Raw genomic sequence first — 16850 nt, 5'->3', positions numbered from 1 at the left:
TTACAACCGCATGGCTAAAAAATGGTACAAACATGACTGAAATGCAGATTTCAATATATCAGTATGGAAAAAGTTATTTTATGAAGAGAAGAAAAGAAAGACTACAAATATTATTATTATTGGTGGGAAAACTGAGCTATATAATATAAATTAAACTAAGTTTATTATTTCCTGAATGATCTGTAAATCAATTCCACAATAAAACTTAAGCAGCACAGCTGATAGCCATTTGTCTCCTTAAGAATAAAGACTATCATCTATTTTCCACTATCAATAATAATGGCTGGATGTATTGATATTTTAAGAAGTTAAGATTAAAACTTATATCTCTAAAATAAAAGATGAATTGTAACTAGATGAGTTTAATCAGGTGAAAGAACAATATGCCAGAGGTTATTTAGCATAAACTCCAGATTGGTAAGAACTATAAGGAATAAAGGAAAGAAACACAGTCTGAGTAATTAAAATGTTTGATAGCTGAATTCATTTTAAGTTTACAAGGCACAGAGACAGGGTATACTCTGATTTATGAAAAAAAAAATGAGATGAAAAGCATACCAAACTTTGTCATGAATACCTTTAGGACCTGATGGCTCTTAGAAGTCTAGTAATAGTTTCAGATGTCTCTAAATTTCTCATACATTGATATCTAACCACTGACATGAATGTCTGCAAACTGCATTCAGCAGAGGGATTCAGTTTATTACATTTTTCTTGCCTTTGCATTAATAGATGAAAAAATTCAATTCTATGAAAAAAGTTTGCCAATGTATATATGTCTGATTATTATTATATTGATTCTAGGGTAACCAGATATAGAAGAGATGCTACAAAATTTGAGGGATTAGTTACAGATTTTATTTGCACATGGCACATAAAATAGGAAATGACTACACTCTGAGTTCCTGTAGGGTCATGGAAATACAAATAAAAACTCTTCTATGTAATGCTCAGCTCAGTGGCTAGAGTAAGAATCATTAAGGGTCTCATTCTTACCATTGGTAGGCTTCTGTGAGTCCTGATCTATAAAAGGAAAATAACAGAATTGTTTTAAGCAATGGGAGTAAATATACATAAATGTATTATTGTCAAATATTTATTCTGAGTTGTGTATAAAGAGCTCTTTGTAAAGAAGTAAACAACAAAGCCCGTGCTCTCTATACAACAGAGTCAAAGAAGCTGAAACTTTACAGTAAGTTAACCAATAGCCCAAGGTATTATTCAATAAGTGGTACAAACAACAGGTGCTACAGAATGAAAACAGAACCCCAAAGAAGAGATTCATCTGAAATGAGCTTCTTATTCCGTGTCATAATTAGGCCAATTCTGGTGGCACATGCCTGTAATCCCAGACACTGAGACAGGAGGATCTTAAGTTCGAGGCCAACATGGGCAACTTAGCAAGACCCTGTCTCAGAATAAAAAATAAAAAGGGCTGGGGATGTGACTCAGTGGTAGAGTGCCCCTGTGTTCAATTCTGCTTACTGTAAACAAAACAAAATGACATGACACTATTATAACTAGTTAAGGTGTCCAGCAGACCTGAATGAACAAAGGACACATGGACAAAACCTTCATTCTCATTATTAAAGCAATAACAATAATTCTGAGGCTGCCTTCATAATATTGTTTCAATTTGTTTCTTGTTTAACTTGAGAAAAATGGATAACATTTTAAGTTCTTTGTGCTCATTAAAGTTGATCTTAGATCATTAAAAAAGCCACAGGCTATCTGAGTCATGAGAATGCTGAAAAATTTAATATACAAAAGTATAGAAAATAAGAACAGCAGCCACAGACAGATCCCTGATATAGGGAAACATATCTCTACTTCATTAGGAAAGGTAAATTTGGACAGTATCAAATATTAGGTAAACATTTAATGTTATGAGGAAAGGTTTCCTGAAGGAAGGAAGCAAGCAAAAAAAACAGACCAATTAATCTTTCAACAGATGAGGTTTCTTGCCACGTGAGTTTTACTGTGCTTTAAAAAAATAACTCATGGGATTGGGGTTGTGGCTCAGCGGCAGAGCACTCGCCTCGCACGGCAAAGACCCTGGGTTCAATCCTCAGCACCTCATAAAAATAAATAATAAAATAAACGTATTGTGTCCAACTACAACTAAAAAATAAATATTAAAAAAAACTCAGTGAACATTCAAATACTTTCCATCTAAAAATATGACCTTCACTTCAATTCTACGACTTTCCCAGGACTTTCTAATGCTTTAGTAGGAGTAAGGAGGGCACAGGTAATAAAGGGTCTTCTCAGAACCTATTTACCCCACTTCTGTTGGAACCTAACATAGCAGAGCAGTTCAGAAGATAGGAATCAGAGAACTGCACTACCCAAGAGATTTACAGGTTGGGATCTTGGAAAAGCATCAACTTTTAAAGAGTTTCTCCATTTGGAAAAGAGGTCGTAGAGGTCGTACAAATGGCTAATTCAATAGGATATTTTCAAACAATTAAGGCTTTCCCAGGTTGTAAAGAAACCTAGTAGTATCTGGAAAGAAGGAGTTAGCATACAGACATGGGAAAGTCTTTTCTTTCTTTTTTTTTTTTTTTTTAAAGGTTAGCAGAGCAAAGTAGAAATCATGGAAAACAGAGGTTTATAACCTTGGTTAGTTTAGGAAGTCACTGTGGTTTGTTGGCAGACCATGCATACACAAGGAGTGGTAGTTCAATTAGAAATATGATTCCCTCCTTCCCATCTCCAAAACATTTTCTATGTGTTTATGGAGCCCTTTCCCAGGTCTCCAATAGCAGTTTAAAATAAAGTTATTCAAATAGCTAAATCAAGATCCATATAGAGGAGACAACCTGAGAAGGGAAATCTGCTTATTCCAAGTGCTAGCTTTGCAGATATTTTTAGTAATTTTCTTTTTCCATCTTTATCCTTTTCCTGGTTTGATCTGTCTTTATGTTCCCGTGGGAGTCTGACATTCATAACTAAAAATACATAAAAAGGGAAAAGAAAAATGTAGGACAAGCTTTGAGGGGGAAACATCCCTCTTCCTTTCATTAATTTTTAAAAAGGCTACTTTCCACACCTATGTACAGGCAAACACTGCTGTGGGCTTGTTTGGTCTTTAAGACAGTGAAGCTCAGATAGGTTAGAAACACCTTGCTTAAGGCAATAGAATCTGAGATCCAGGTCTGTAGGTCCCATGTGTGTTTCTGGTACTTTCTGTAACTATCTTTGGGTAACTCTATCCCAGTTTCTGACATGTCCTTCTTTTAAGTCAGAATAATACCTGGCCAGCTGTTGCTTTAAGAAGTGATACCGTTCCTCCCTGAGGCTGCCTCCAAAGAGCTCTCCAACTCCAGGAACAAGAAGATCAACAGCAGCTACCTAAACAGGAAAAATTGTCATACTCAGCATTACATTTTCAGGTGGTTCCAGCAACAGCTACTCAACCAAGTGGAATGTGTTTTTAGACAACTTTATAACTGGCTATTTTACTGCTTACCAGTGTCTTATTTACATCTGTTTCTGTCATAAATATAAAATGTTTAATATTATCTTTAGAATAATACTATAGAAGAGCCAGGCATGCATGCCTGTAATCCCTGTGGCTTGGGAGGCAAAGACAGGAGGACCGCTAGTTCAAAGCCAGGCTCAGCAAAAAGCGAGGTGCTAAGCAACTTCGTGAGACCCTGTCTCTAAATAAAATACAAAATAGGTCTGGGGATGTGACTCAGAGGTCAATGCCCCTGAGTTCAACCCCCAGTTCTCCCAAAATAAAATAAAATAAAATAGGGCTGGGATTTGGCTCAGGCTCAGTGGTTAAGTACCCCTGGTTGAAACCCCTGTACCACAAAACAAAACAAAACAATGCTGCACAAGTTGCAGGTGGTCAGTTTTTCTTCTTCCCTCCTGTCAAGAGTGTATTTTCTTCACAAATGTGCTGTTCACTATAAAAATTAAAAACCTTCAAAGTTACAAATTATAAAAAAAATCAGTTATCAGGCTGGGGATATAGCTCAATAGGTACAGTGCTTGCCTAGCATGCACAAGGCCCTAGGTTCAATCCCCAGCACCACCACCACCAAAAAAAAAGCTGTTCTATTGTATTAGGCTGGGGCTGAAGCTCAGTGGCAGAACGCTCGCCTAATATGTGTGAGGAGGCACTGGGTTCAATCCTTAGCACCAAATAAAGGCATGCTGTCTATCTACAAGTATTTAAAAAAAAAAAGCTTTGGGCTAGGGTTGTAGCTCAGTGGTAGAGCACTCACCTATCGCATGTGAGACCCTGGGTTTGATCCTCAGCACCACATAAAAATAAATAAATAAAAACAAAGGTATTGTGTGCAACTAAAAGAAGTAAATATTAAAAAAACCCAGTTATCACTATAAAGAAGCAATTGCATTTTGGCTACTTCCTTTCAGGATTTTTTTCTTTATACATTTAAGAAGAGTAAGTTAGAGACCAAATTACATTTAAAAACTCACCATTCTAATTGCTTTGCCAATATTATAAAATGAATATTTTCTCTATGTCGAGAAAAATATATTTAATGTTACATAGGTATATAGTTTAATGGTTTAGAAATATCACAATTTACTTAAACTGCTATGTACGTGTGTGTACATATTTGTTTTCTCATAAATAGTGTGTCAATAAAGAATTTTCTTCTTTTTTTTTTCTTTTTTTGGTGCTGGGGACTAAACTCAAGGCCAAGTACACACACTCCACCACTGAGATATATGTACCTCTAGTCCCTACAATGAAGACATTTCTTTTATTTTGTGGTACTGACGATTAAACCAAGGAGTATTTCACTCATGAATCCAGCCCTGTTTTTCTTACACTTTATTTTAAGACAGGATCTCATTAAGTTGCCCATAAATCTTGCAATCTTCCTGCCTCCGCCTCCCAAGTCACTGGGAATATAGGTATGTGCCACCATGCCTGGCTAAGAGATTTCTTTAATTTGTAGTATTTCATTAGGTCATAGTAAGTTTTCATTATCAATCAAAGAAGTACAAATTAAAATAATGATATACTATTTTGGAGTGTCTTAGCAAAGATAAAACAATATAAATTATATAGATAAGAGAATGGATGAATCAGTACCCTCATGCACTTGATATAACCTTTTCTGGTTAGCAACTTGGCAACAGATAATCAAAAGCCTTAAAAATGTAATATGCTTTGAGTCAGCAATAGCAATTCTAGGAACTGGTCTTAATAAAATAATCAGAGATGAATAAAAAGATTTCTGCACAGGGTGTTTATTACAGCATTACTTATAATAATAAAAAATTAATGTGTACACCAACAGGAGACTATTAGATAAATTTTAGGCATCGTTACAAAAAAAGATTGATATGTACATAATATGATTTAATTGTATTGCCCCTGTGATACAGTGGGATTGTAGTATTGTGGGATTTTGGGCTGGGATTTGGCTCAGCGGTAGAGTACTCACCTAGCATGTGCAAGGCCCTGGGTTCAATCCTCAGCACCACATAAAAATAAATAAGTAAAATAAAGGTATTGTGCCCAACTACAATTAAAAAATAAATATTAAAAAAAAGTTCCTTTCCTTCTTCTTTTTTTGGTACTAGGGAATAAACCCAGGGGTACTTAACTACTGTGCCATATCTCCAGCCCTTTTAAATATTTTATTTAGAAACAGGGTCTTGCTAAGTTGCTTAGGGCCTCACTAAATTGCTGAGCTAGCTTTGAACTTGCAATCATTCTGCCTCAGCCTCCTGAGTAGATTACAGGTGTGCACCATTGTGCCCAGCTTCAAAACAAACTTTTTTTTTCTTTTTAAATTTTTTTTAGTTGTAGACAGACAAATACCTTTACTTTATTTATTTATCTTATGTGTGCTGAGGATTGAACCCAGTGCCTCACATGTGTGAGGCAAGTGCTCTATCTCTGATCCACAACCCCAGCTCCTCAAAAAACTTTTGGTAAAGAAAAATGACAACTTGATATTTTAGTTTGTATTTCCTTAGTTACCAGAAACATTTAATGTTTTAGAATGTTAGTTTGGTATGTGTATTACTTTGTGACTTATCAATTCTTCGGGGGCTTTTGTCTTTGGGGGCTTTTGAGAGTCCAAGAATCTGAGGTGTAACACTAAGGTTTAGTGCAACAAATGAGATTAGGAATCCATAAAATATTTCATTCTTTAAATGTCACAGATACTGTAATTTCTTTTTTTAAACGTTGTCACACTTTACCATTAGACCATACCCCATTTTGATTTCAGAACTGTTGACTGAGATACTTTTCAGACATTTGAGATTAATAAAGAATCATTCTAGAATATGCTCCCAATGATGTATATCTCATCCTCATTACTATCATTAAAGAGAAAACATCAGGTATGATTCTCATCGTGAGGCTGAATTATAGGGAGAGAGAACAAAGATTCACCAATGGTTCCTACTCTTACTAAATCTCTTGCCTCTCAATGAGGTGTTGAGGACTAAGAGTATAAAAAGGTCCTTGCTCTGCCGCAGCACTGCCTGTTGATATTGGGCAATAATTCCATTAACCTGGGTATCTACATGATCATCCAGGTTGTTAAAAATTTGGGTTTGGTGACTGAGACATGATAAACATGTAATTAAATCCAATCAACACTGTGGACAGGTAGACAAGAGAGCATGACTAATGTGATACAATTTTCATGGGCTGCACACTTAATATGATTAGTCTCTACTAGGACCCTCCAATTTTTAGAAAAAGGAGAAAGTCCAAAGGTTTTTTTTTTTTTTTTTTTTTTGGTACTAGGGATTGAACTCAGGGGCACTTGACCACTGAGCCACATCCGTAGTCAAATTTTGTATTTTATTTAGAGACAGGGTCTCACTCAGTTGGTTAGCACCTCGATTTTGTTGAGGCTGGCTTTGAACTGGTGATCTTCCTGCAGCTGCTGGGATTATAGGCATGTACCACTGCACCAGGCCAAAGGGAGTTTTTATGAACACAGAAAGACTGGCATCTTTATTTCCTAATATTTTGCTTTGAGACATGGATAAATAAAAGGCCAATGGCTATATAGCTAAATAAGAGGCCAACGGCCACTGATGAAGTGATGAATGACATTTTTTCTGCTTTCTCTATGTAGTCCTTCAGCATCAAACAAGAGAACCCTTTCTTGCTTGGTCTTGCTGAGAATATAACTAAGACAAACAAAAACTCCTCTGGGATCTTAGTACTTCTGGCAGAAAGTTAGGCTATTCTGGATCTTAGTTTTTTAAATGCTATTTTTAAAGAAGTTTAAAAGACATCTATTTTTCTTTGATTATAAACCTCTTTTAACATTTGGGTTTATGGGATAATTCACTGTGTAACTATACTGGTTTTATAGCTTTCTGTTTGGTTTTTATTTATCTGGAATATTTGCAACTAGAGTAGAACTGGAAACTTCTGAACCTTTTGAGTTACTACCAAAATCTTATGCCCTGGTATGATTGATACTCATAAATATTTTTTAAAAATTTTCAAATTAAGTTGTAGACAGACACAATATCTTTATTTTTATTTGTTTATTTTTATGTGGTGCTGAGGATCGAACCCAGGGCCTAATGCATGCAAGGCAAGTACTCTACCACTGAGCTACAACCCCAGCCTGACCTATACATAATTTTAAAAAAAATTTCTTCCTATCATGCCTTCCTGATTACTAGGTTACATAATTAGTTATATCCAACTATTTCTGCTTTGGCTATTTTAAAATTAAGGTGACAGTTGCTGTATTAATCAGCATAGGCTAGGTTATACTGTCATCATACAAAATCTCCAAAGTGCCAGGTGCAGTGGCACATGCCTATAATCCCAGTGACTTGGAAGGATCACAAGTTTCAGGCTAACCTCAGCAACTTAGTCAGATCCCATCTCAAAAAATAAAAAAGGACTGGGGATATAGCTCAGTGGTAAAGTGCCCCTGGGTTCAATTACCTATTCCAAAACAAACAAAACCCAAACCAAAGAACAAAACAACTCCCTCCCCACTAAAAACCAAAACAAAACAAATAACAAAAACCACTCTAAAGCTTACATGAGTTTCTCAGTCTCAGCATTAGTAACATTTTTGGCCATACACTCCTTTGTTGTGAAGACCTGAATCATGCACTGTGAGATTCTATCCCCCACCCCCAGTACTGGGGATTGAACCCAGGGGTACCCTACCACTGAGCTACATCCTCAGCCCTTATTATTTATTTGGGTACCAGGGATTGAAATCAGGGACACTTAACCATTGAGCCACATCCCCAGACCTATTTTGTATTTTATTTAGAGACAGGGTCTCACTGAGTTGCTTAGCCCGTCTCTTTTGCTATGGCTGGCTTTGAACTCCTGATCCTCCTGCCTCAATCTCCAGAGCTGCTGGAATTACAGGTGGGCACCACTGCACCCAGCTAGCCCTTTTATTTTTTGAGTCAAGGTCAAAGTTGCCCAAGCTGACCTCAAACTTGTGATCCTCCTGCCTTGGCCTCCTGAGTAGCTGGGATTGCAGGTATGAGCCACTGTGTCTGGGCCACTGTGGGATACTTAACAATATAACTGGTCTCTATTTACAAATGCCAGTTGCCTATTCTAGTTATGAGAACTAAAGTGTCTCCAGGCATTGCTAAATGTCCTCTGAGGCTGGAAAGAGGAAGACATAATAATTCCTGATTAAGAATCACTAGTTTTGGGGGCTGGGGATGTGGCTCAAGCGGTAGCGCGCTCGCCTGGCATGCGTGCGGCCTGGGTTCGATCTTCAGCACCACATACAAATAAAGATGTCGTGTCCGCCAAAAACTAAAAAATAAATATTAACATTCTCTCTCTCTCTCTAAAAAAAAAAGAATCACTAGTTTACAACAATGAACTTTTTTTTTTTTTTAACCTTTCCATCCTGGCCTGAAGCTGACAAAATAGCCTCTTTCTGAAGTCTTGTGGCAGACATAAAAAAGAGCAGGGAAGACTATATGCTATAAGCATTCGTCTAGAAGTAATTTGGCTCATCATGCAGCAGGGCAAGCTCATGTCAACAGGGCACGGAAATATAATCTCTGAGGCACAAGTAGAAACTATTTGTGTACAGCAAAAGAGTTTGCCATGTTGCTCTTTCCTCATTTACTTGGACCCTTTTACTTCTACTGTCCCAGCAAATTCTTCTTTATCCCTTAGAATTAAGACCAGAATGTCAGTTTATCTATTTTCTTTCACATCGTCTTGGAGATACTTATTAGTTTGAAGTAACTTATCAAAGTGAATATTTAAGTTGAATAAAAAATTTTAGAAGACTAAAAGTTCCATATCACTATTGTAGCTTTACTTGACACTAATTTTGTGGTATGTAAGAGAAACACATTTAGTCGATCTATGATCCGTTACTTCTAGATGGTCTGAAAATTCTGGAAATGGGTCAAAAAAAAATTGGGGGGGGGGGGATCAGGGATTGAATCCAGGGGCACTTAACCACTGAGCCACATCTCCAGCCCCTTTTGTTTTTTATTTTGAGACAGTCTCACTAAGTTGCTTAGGCTGGCTTTGAACTTGTGGTTCTCCTGCCTCAGCTTCCTAAATTACCTGGATTATAGCCATGCACCACCATGCCTAACTCAAGTGGAGGAAATTCTATGTTTCTATGACTTAGTGAAGTTGCTTCCTCTTTATACATACATTTGTACCTTTTAATTAAGGCATTCCTTTATAGTGCCTCAAACGTTCTATGACCAAACACTAATATTTCTCTTTGAGCAAGTAGAGATTTACTTGTGGGGCAAAAAATGCACAAAGGCCTTGTTCTCCTCTCTTCTTCTAATATATGATTCTTCTTTCCTCGTTTACTTAAGTTTACTTTCCCTCAACCATATTCTAATACTTTTTGCTCTTCCAATCTATCTAGAAGCCTCCACTTTCTGAGACCTTTTATATATATCTCAACTACAAATAAAAACACAGTTTGTATATACAGAGATTCATTTTCTTCTGGTATGATATAAAAAATACTTCTTTCTCTAAAGATTATTAGAATGATCCCCTCAAATTTCCATATCTTTCAGTTAGGACTGAGATTCCAAGTAGGATTCTTCTGCCTGTATCTCCTCCTGATATCTATTGGGCTAATTATTTCAGACACTACCTGTTTCTCCAAGGGCTCGAGCAGAGATAAAAGGCACATACAGATACAATACAACACAAGATATAAGTATACACAAAATGCAAAATGTGGAGGGAGTCATACAAATTGGAGAAGTGATGAGAAAAACTTGGATGTGGTTTGCCAAGTGTTTGGGAGGCTGGATGAATGCAAAATGGTTGGCAATAAGCAAGCTGGCTTGGCTACTTGCTGGGGATTACAATTTGCCTTTATGGGCTGGCAGTTCTGAGGTTTAAGTGAGGCTGATACTGACCACGCAGTGCAGATGGGAGGAATTAATTCTGATGAGGTAAAGTAGGAAAGGTTCATGGATGAATAAAAGTGTTGCAGTAGACATTAGATTTTATCATAACTAACCAGAAACATGATTCATAGTTATGCTATTAAGTGCCACTAGAAATGTACAGATAAAGTATGATGAATAATCATACAGATTATAGCCACTATCAAAAAATACTGATTGACTACTAATGATTCTTCTAGGCAATTTCAGTGTGCTTAGAGAATCAGCCACCTGCAAAGGTGACTCTAAAACTGGACTACTGTTAGCATTCCTTTTCTGCCCAGTCGGTTGTTGTATACCACTCTTAGGGCAAGTCTTAAGCCAGTCATAGCGCCATCTTTCCTCTGGAGCATGAAGCTGCAAGTGTCCGAAACTTCCTTTAGGAAATATACATATATAAGCATATGTCTACATTCCTGTTTAAAAGCAAAGTAACTCAATCTTCCTATGTTAGTCTTTAATGAGGTTTCTGGAACTTTATTACATCACACCCCCAAATCAGCCACGACCTTGAATTTTTAAATGTTTTTTTGAATTAAAGGCCATCCATACTTTATGAAAAAATATAGGATTCCTTCAGTGGTAAAGCACCCCTGGGTTCAACCCCCAGTACCAAAAAAGAAAGAAAAATATAGGATTCAAAGGGAACAGAAGGTAGAATCAGAAAATATGAATAGTATAGCTGTGGGTCTGGTAGTTACTGGGAATAATAAGCTATAAGGAACAGGAACCAGAGCAAGCTCTGTCATCAGAGAATTCACCAGCTGCATAGTGAAATGCCTTCTTAATTTAAAGATGACCAAATCTGAGCACTTTTGTAACTAAAAAGCTCTAATGTTTTTCTATGCTCCTTGGGAGACTTGAAATAAATGGAAGGACATTGGCTCTGCTATCCTTTCACTCTCCCCAGGTAGTAAAACGTTCCCCTAATTTCCCCTACCTTAAACAAAACCTATTTCACTTTGGCTACATCTTTCAGGCCCGGGATGCTTCTTGGCACATCCTCCTCCTTGGGTGTGAGTTTTGATTCTGCTTAAGTCACACAGCTGCAGTGACATGCTGTCTAGAAATAGTTTCTGTTAGTATTCAATCTGAACAAACCCTGGTTTCTATTTATGATACTCCCTTCTGACTCTGACTCTTTGAATCCAATCAATGTACCAAAAATAAAACTCAGATCTTGAATTAAAACAACAATAACAACAAATAGGCTAGATAGAAACAAGACCTTTTTGATACATAACCTCTTTTATGCAGGAAAAAGTGTCATGTCCTTTCCATTGCTACTTCTCTTTCCACCAACCTGAGCACACTTACAAATATTGATGAAAACACAACTGGATGCCTCCTTATTCAGTTTCCCACAGGCTACTACTCATGATGGAGTAACATTACATTCAATTATCAAAAGAAAAAGAATGTTAAATAAACCAAAGGAAACACATTTGTGGTCTCAGACTCTATGAACTTTTCTCTACCTTCTGATATAGACATTATTTTCCCTCTGAAAACAACTGGGTACAATGAGGAAAGAGCCTTCCAGATGCCACAGTGAGAAGATGAAGATGGGCTGTAGGTAGCAATGACTGAAGATGGACTTGGGCAGGCAGAATGGAGAGTCAATTGTATTACTTCTGTGGCCTCAAAGAGGCAAACATTTTATAATGTGCAAAACTGCAAAGAATTAATGGCTTCAAAGGAACAGAATTCTCACCTTGCCCCTAGACACATACTCCCTTCTCCTCAGGGCCAAGGTAATTGCACATTTCCTTCTTCCTTAGAGAGCTCTAAATTCCAAGTGAGCCAGCAGAAAAAAATTAGCTGGGGCCACAAACTCACATGAGTTCTTCCCCTTGAGAGAATAAACATTGCTATAAATAGCACCACTCTTAGAATCAAAGTCTGACCTCTGGGAGTCACCTATGATTCCTTCCTGTAGTACTTTTTTTCTACTTCCAGTTTATTTCAGAGTCCACTGATTCACTGATTACTTCTTGAAAATATCTTTATTTATTTATTTTTAAAAGCTTTCTTTTTTTTTTAAATATTTTTGCAGTTGTAGATGGACACAATACCTTTATTTTGTTTGTTATTGTATTTTGGTGCCTCACACGTGCTAGGCAAGTGCTTTACCACTGAGCCACAACCCAGGCCCGAAATATCTTTTTTTAGTTTTACTTCTTTCTCCATTTTCATTGTCCTCACCATCTTTGTCTAAGATCTTATCTTTCCTTTTCCATATTCTAAGAGTCCCCTCCTTCCTCAATCTCTCCTGTGTACCACTTGTTAGCTTCATCTTATCATCTTGCCATCAAGAAAAAGGAAATACAATGCCTTTCTACTGTGCTGGATGGATCCTAGGCTATATGAAACATTCCAACCTCTCCATAATTCGTTCCCTCTTGTCTAGCCATCTTTATCACAAAATTTCACTCTCTAATATTTTTATAGTTTTAATTTGCAAAACAATTTTATAAACATTGTTCATCTTACCTCCACAACAAGCCTGTAATGAGAAAAGGATAGGATTCCCTTCCAAAATAAACGTCTTTACTTAAGTTATTTACATGTACATTATAAAAATAAAGTATACAAAGCATAAAAATAACAAGTATATATTCTATCGACTTTTATGAAATGAACACACTATGAATCATCACCTACATCAAGAAAGAACAGGATGACTATCACGCTAAGGAATAAAGCCAGTCCCAAAAAGCCAAAGGTCAAATATTTTTGCCGATATGTGGAAGCTAACCCACAAAAAGGGGGGAAGGGGAAGAACAGATATTTTGTAGATTAGACAAAGGGGAATGAAGAGAAGGGAGAGGAGGATAGGAAAAAGGAAAGGCAATGGAATGAATCTGAAACAATTTTCCAATGTACATACATGAATACACCACTGTGAATCCCACCATCGTGTATATCAATTAGAATGGGTTTCTAATCAGTACAAGATACATTCCATGCTTGTATAGTAATATCAAAATGAACTTTATTGTCATGTATAATTAAAAAGGACAATAATTTTTTTTAACCAATTAAAGCAATTTAAAAAAAGAAAAAAAGATGAGCTTCCAAAAAAGTCTTTCTCATGCTCTTTCAGTTACTGCATCTACCAAAAGTAACTTCTTTCCTGTCTAATATCATCACAGGGTGATATTGCTGATTTTTCAACTTTCTGTAAATAGTATTATACAGTGTATACTGTTTGTTTAGTTTCTTTTACCAAAAGTTGTATTTGTGACATTTGTCATGTGGATATATGTAGCAATAGTTTATTGACAAGGGTCTTCCTCACTGCATCTGTTGGTTTGAGACTTAGCTATTTTGATGCAGATCAGCCTCAACACAGGGAAATTCATTAGGTACCTCATGGTTGAGTGTTTGCTCTCACTGCTGTATCCCATTATATAAATATGCCATAAGTGAGTTATTTATTCTACTGCTGATAGTACACACTCCTTGGAGTGGGGCTATAAAACTGGGCTGCTATGAATAGTCTTGTATGTATTTTGGTGAACATAGGTGTACCAAAACTAAAACTCAGATCCTTTGACTTAAACAACAACAACAACAACAAATAGGCTAGATAGGAACAAGATCTTTTTGATACACTTGGAAGGGAATACTATCCTTTTCTCATCACATAACCTCTTTTATGCTAAGTCAAAGGCAGGAAAACATGTCATGTCCTTTCCTCTGCTACTTCTCTTTCCCCCAACCTGAGCATTTACAAATATTGATGAAAACACAACTGGATGCCTTCTTACTCAGTTTCTCACAGGCTACTACTCACAGTGGAACAAATATAGGTCCACATTTCAACAGGAGAGAAACTGCTGAATCATAGAATATGCAAATATTCAGCTTTAATAGTTCTATGATTTGGGGCTGGGGTTGTGGCTCAGAAGAAAAGTGCTGGTCTAGCATGTGTGAGGCACTGAGTTCGATCCCCAGCACCACATAAAAATTAGATAAAGGTATTGTGTCCACCTACAACTAAAGGGTAAATGTTTTTTTTTTTTAAAAAAAAGTTCTATGATTTCAACATGGTTTGTGTCCTCCAAGGGTCCACTGTGATTAAAGGCTTGGTCCTCTGAAGCTTCTGAAAGGTGGTGGAAACTTTGAGAGGTGGGGCTCAGTGGGAGGTCCTAAGGTTATTAAGGGAATGAGGTATTTCTTGCGAGATCTCTTTGGTAATCCTTGTGAGAGGTTAGTGTAAAGCCTGGCCCCACCTGTGCTTTCTGTTGATGTTCAAGATGTGACCACTTACTAGTTCATATATGTGCTCCCACCATGATGTGCCACACCATGTAGCACTACAGGCCAAACCAATGAGGCTACCTGATCTTGAACTCTAAACCTTCAAAATTGTAAGTTAAATAAACATTTTCTCTTTATAAGAGAGCTACCTCACGCATTTCATTGCAGTAATACAAAACTGACTAATAATGGCTACTGCCAAAGAGTTTCCAAAGTGATTGGACCAATTTATACTTCTACCAGCAGTGTATGAAAGTTTTATCTTCTAATACTGTTACAAACAATTGGAACCATAGGCTATTTTATTTTAGCCATTCTAACTGGTAAGTAGTGGCACCTTTCTATGGTTTTAATTTGCACTTCCTTGTCAACAAATGAGACTAGGAATACGATCCCTTGAGAATACTGCAACTAGGAAAGATTAAGTGGTGGACAAATGAGCAAAACCTAAATTTCCTGGCTGTAACCTACTGCTTTTCTTGCTCCTCCAAACAATATTCCAAAAATATCAGTGTTCTGGCAAGGCCATCAAACATGTCACATCCCTGCCTCTCCATCTCAGCTCCAACAGTTACTAGCTCTGTAACTGTGCACAAGTGACTACAGCACAGTGCTAAGAAGTAAAGGCCTCTTCTGTAAGAAAGGGATTAAAGGCACATGGTATACGCTCAACAAATGTTAAATTTTCCTCTTTCAAATGCTTCAATACTATACTTGTCAGATAATAAGTACTCTCTAACATGCCGATTTGGAATCTCAAGTTTAATCTACTTTGCTCATCTTTTCTTTCATTTTCTTCTTATAACCATAAACACATTTTCTCTCTAATCTTGCAAAGTCAGTTTCTCTTTAGGTAAATAAGATGATACAAATAATTTCTCAACTTGTCTGAATTCCTCTTCTTTGTTCTTCTTCATAATATTGCAGCTTTCTCAATATTCTTATTTAACGAGAAAGCTTAGAAGACATCTATGTTCACTTTTATCTTGATTGCTTTAACTAAACAGCTGTTTGGCTGAAGCAATGGAAAGACTGAAATGGAGACAAATATCAGTAGATTAGCAAGAAATGTAAAAGTCTATTACACATAAACATACTTCTCCTCCTTATATTCCTTACCTTTATAATTCAAAGTATATTTCTTCTTATTATTTATTGGTACTAGAAATTGAACCCAGGGGTGCTTTATCATTGAGCTACATCCCAGCCCTATTTACTTATTTAAAAGAATTTCTTTTTTAGTTGTAGATGGACACAATACTTTTATTTTGTTTGTTTGTTTATTTATTTTTATGCGGTGCTGAGGATCGAACCCAGTGCTTCACACATGTCAGGCGAGTGCTCTACCACTGAGCCAGAACCCCAGCCCCTATTTTTTATTTTTATTTTTTTTTAAATTTTGAGACAGGGTCTTGCTAAGTTTTGGAGGCTGGCCTTGAACTTGTGATCCTTCTGCCTTAGCCTCCCAAGTCACTGGGACTACAGGAGTGCACCTCTGTGCCTGGCCTGATCTGTCTCTTTCAAATGATCAAATATGCTTGGTAATTTAAAAGATATCCTTATATATGCCAGTGAAGAAAAACTTAAGACTACATGATTTCAGAGAATCTTAAAGATGGTTAGTACCTTACAGGAAATCAAACCAAATCCTCTGATTCTACAGAAGGAGAAACAGATGGACAATTGGAGAGACTCATCTATGGTAATACATTTGAGTAATAACAGCTGGATTTCAAACCTAGAACTAGCAGCTCTCATTCTGGGGTAGTTTTCATTACCCCACAGTACATATCTTCTTTTTTTTTTTCTTTTTTCTTGGAGGGGTTGGAGGAAAGGAAGAAGAAAGACTATAACTGTAGAAATATACAATTTTACTATGTATTACCTCTTAGCCCAGAGTTCCATGTGTAGGTTAAATATTTTCCTAGCTTTCTCTTTTGATTTCCTAGAGAAAACACTGATGAAACACACCTTTCTTATTTTTTAAGACTGCATTGCATCCCTTGCAGAAACCCTTGTAACCCTATCTGCAACCTGTAATTAGAGCCTTACTAAGAGAAATCCAGAATTTAGTCATCTGCCCAAAAGTCTACATATTCATTGCTGAAAAAAAACATGGAATACATGGAGTAGAAGCAGGCACTTTACACCAGTAGAATGATAAGAAATCTAGGTGGCTG

The 16850-nt window shown here is 36.7% G+C and overlaps 1 protein-coding gene across 1 annotated transcript in view; it reads right to left on the bottom strand.

The window, feature by feature from the left end:
• Nars2 (asparaginyl-tRNA synthetase 2, mitochondrial) overlaps positions 1-16850 on the bottom strand; it is a 128755-nt gene that overhangs the window by 1993 nt on the left and 109912 nt on the right. The window contains exons 11-13 of the mRNA XM_048787873.1: positions 12119-12173; positions 3257-3354; positions 997-1023 (exon numbers count right to left, since the gene is read on the bottom strand). Of these exons, the coding sequence (XP_048643830.1) occupies positions 997-1023; positions 3257-3354; positions 12119-12173 (180 nt within the window). The remainder of the gene's footprint in view (positions 1-996; positions 1024-3256; positions 3355-12118; positions 12174-16850) is intronic.

This window comes from Marmota marmota, unplaced genomic scaffold (genome assembly GCF_001458135.2).
Source record: "Marmota marmota marmota unplaced genomic scaffold, marMar, whole genome shotgun sequence".
Lineage (NCBI taxonomy): Eukaryota > Metazoa > Chordata > Mammalia > Rodentia > Sciuridae > Marmota > Marmota marmota.
This window is presented reverse-complemented; position numbering and strand designations above follow the sequence as displayed.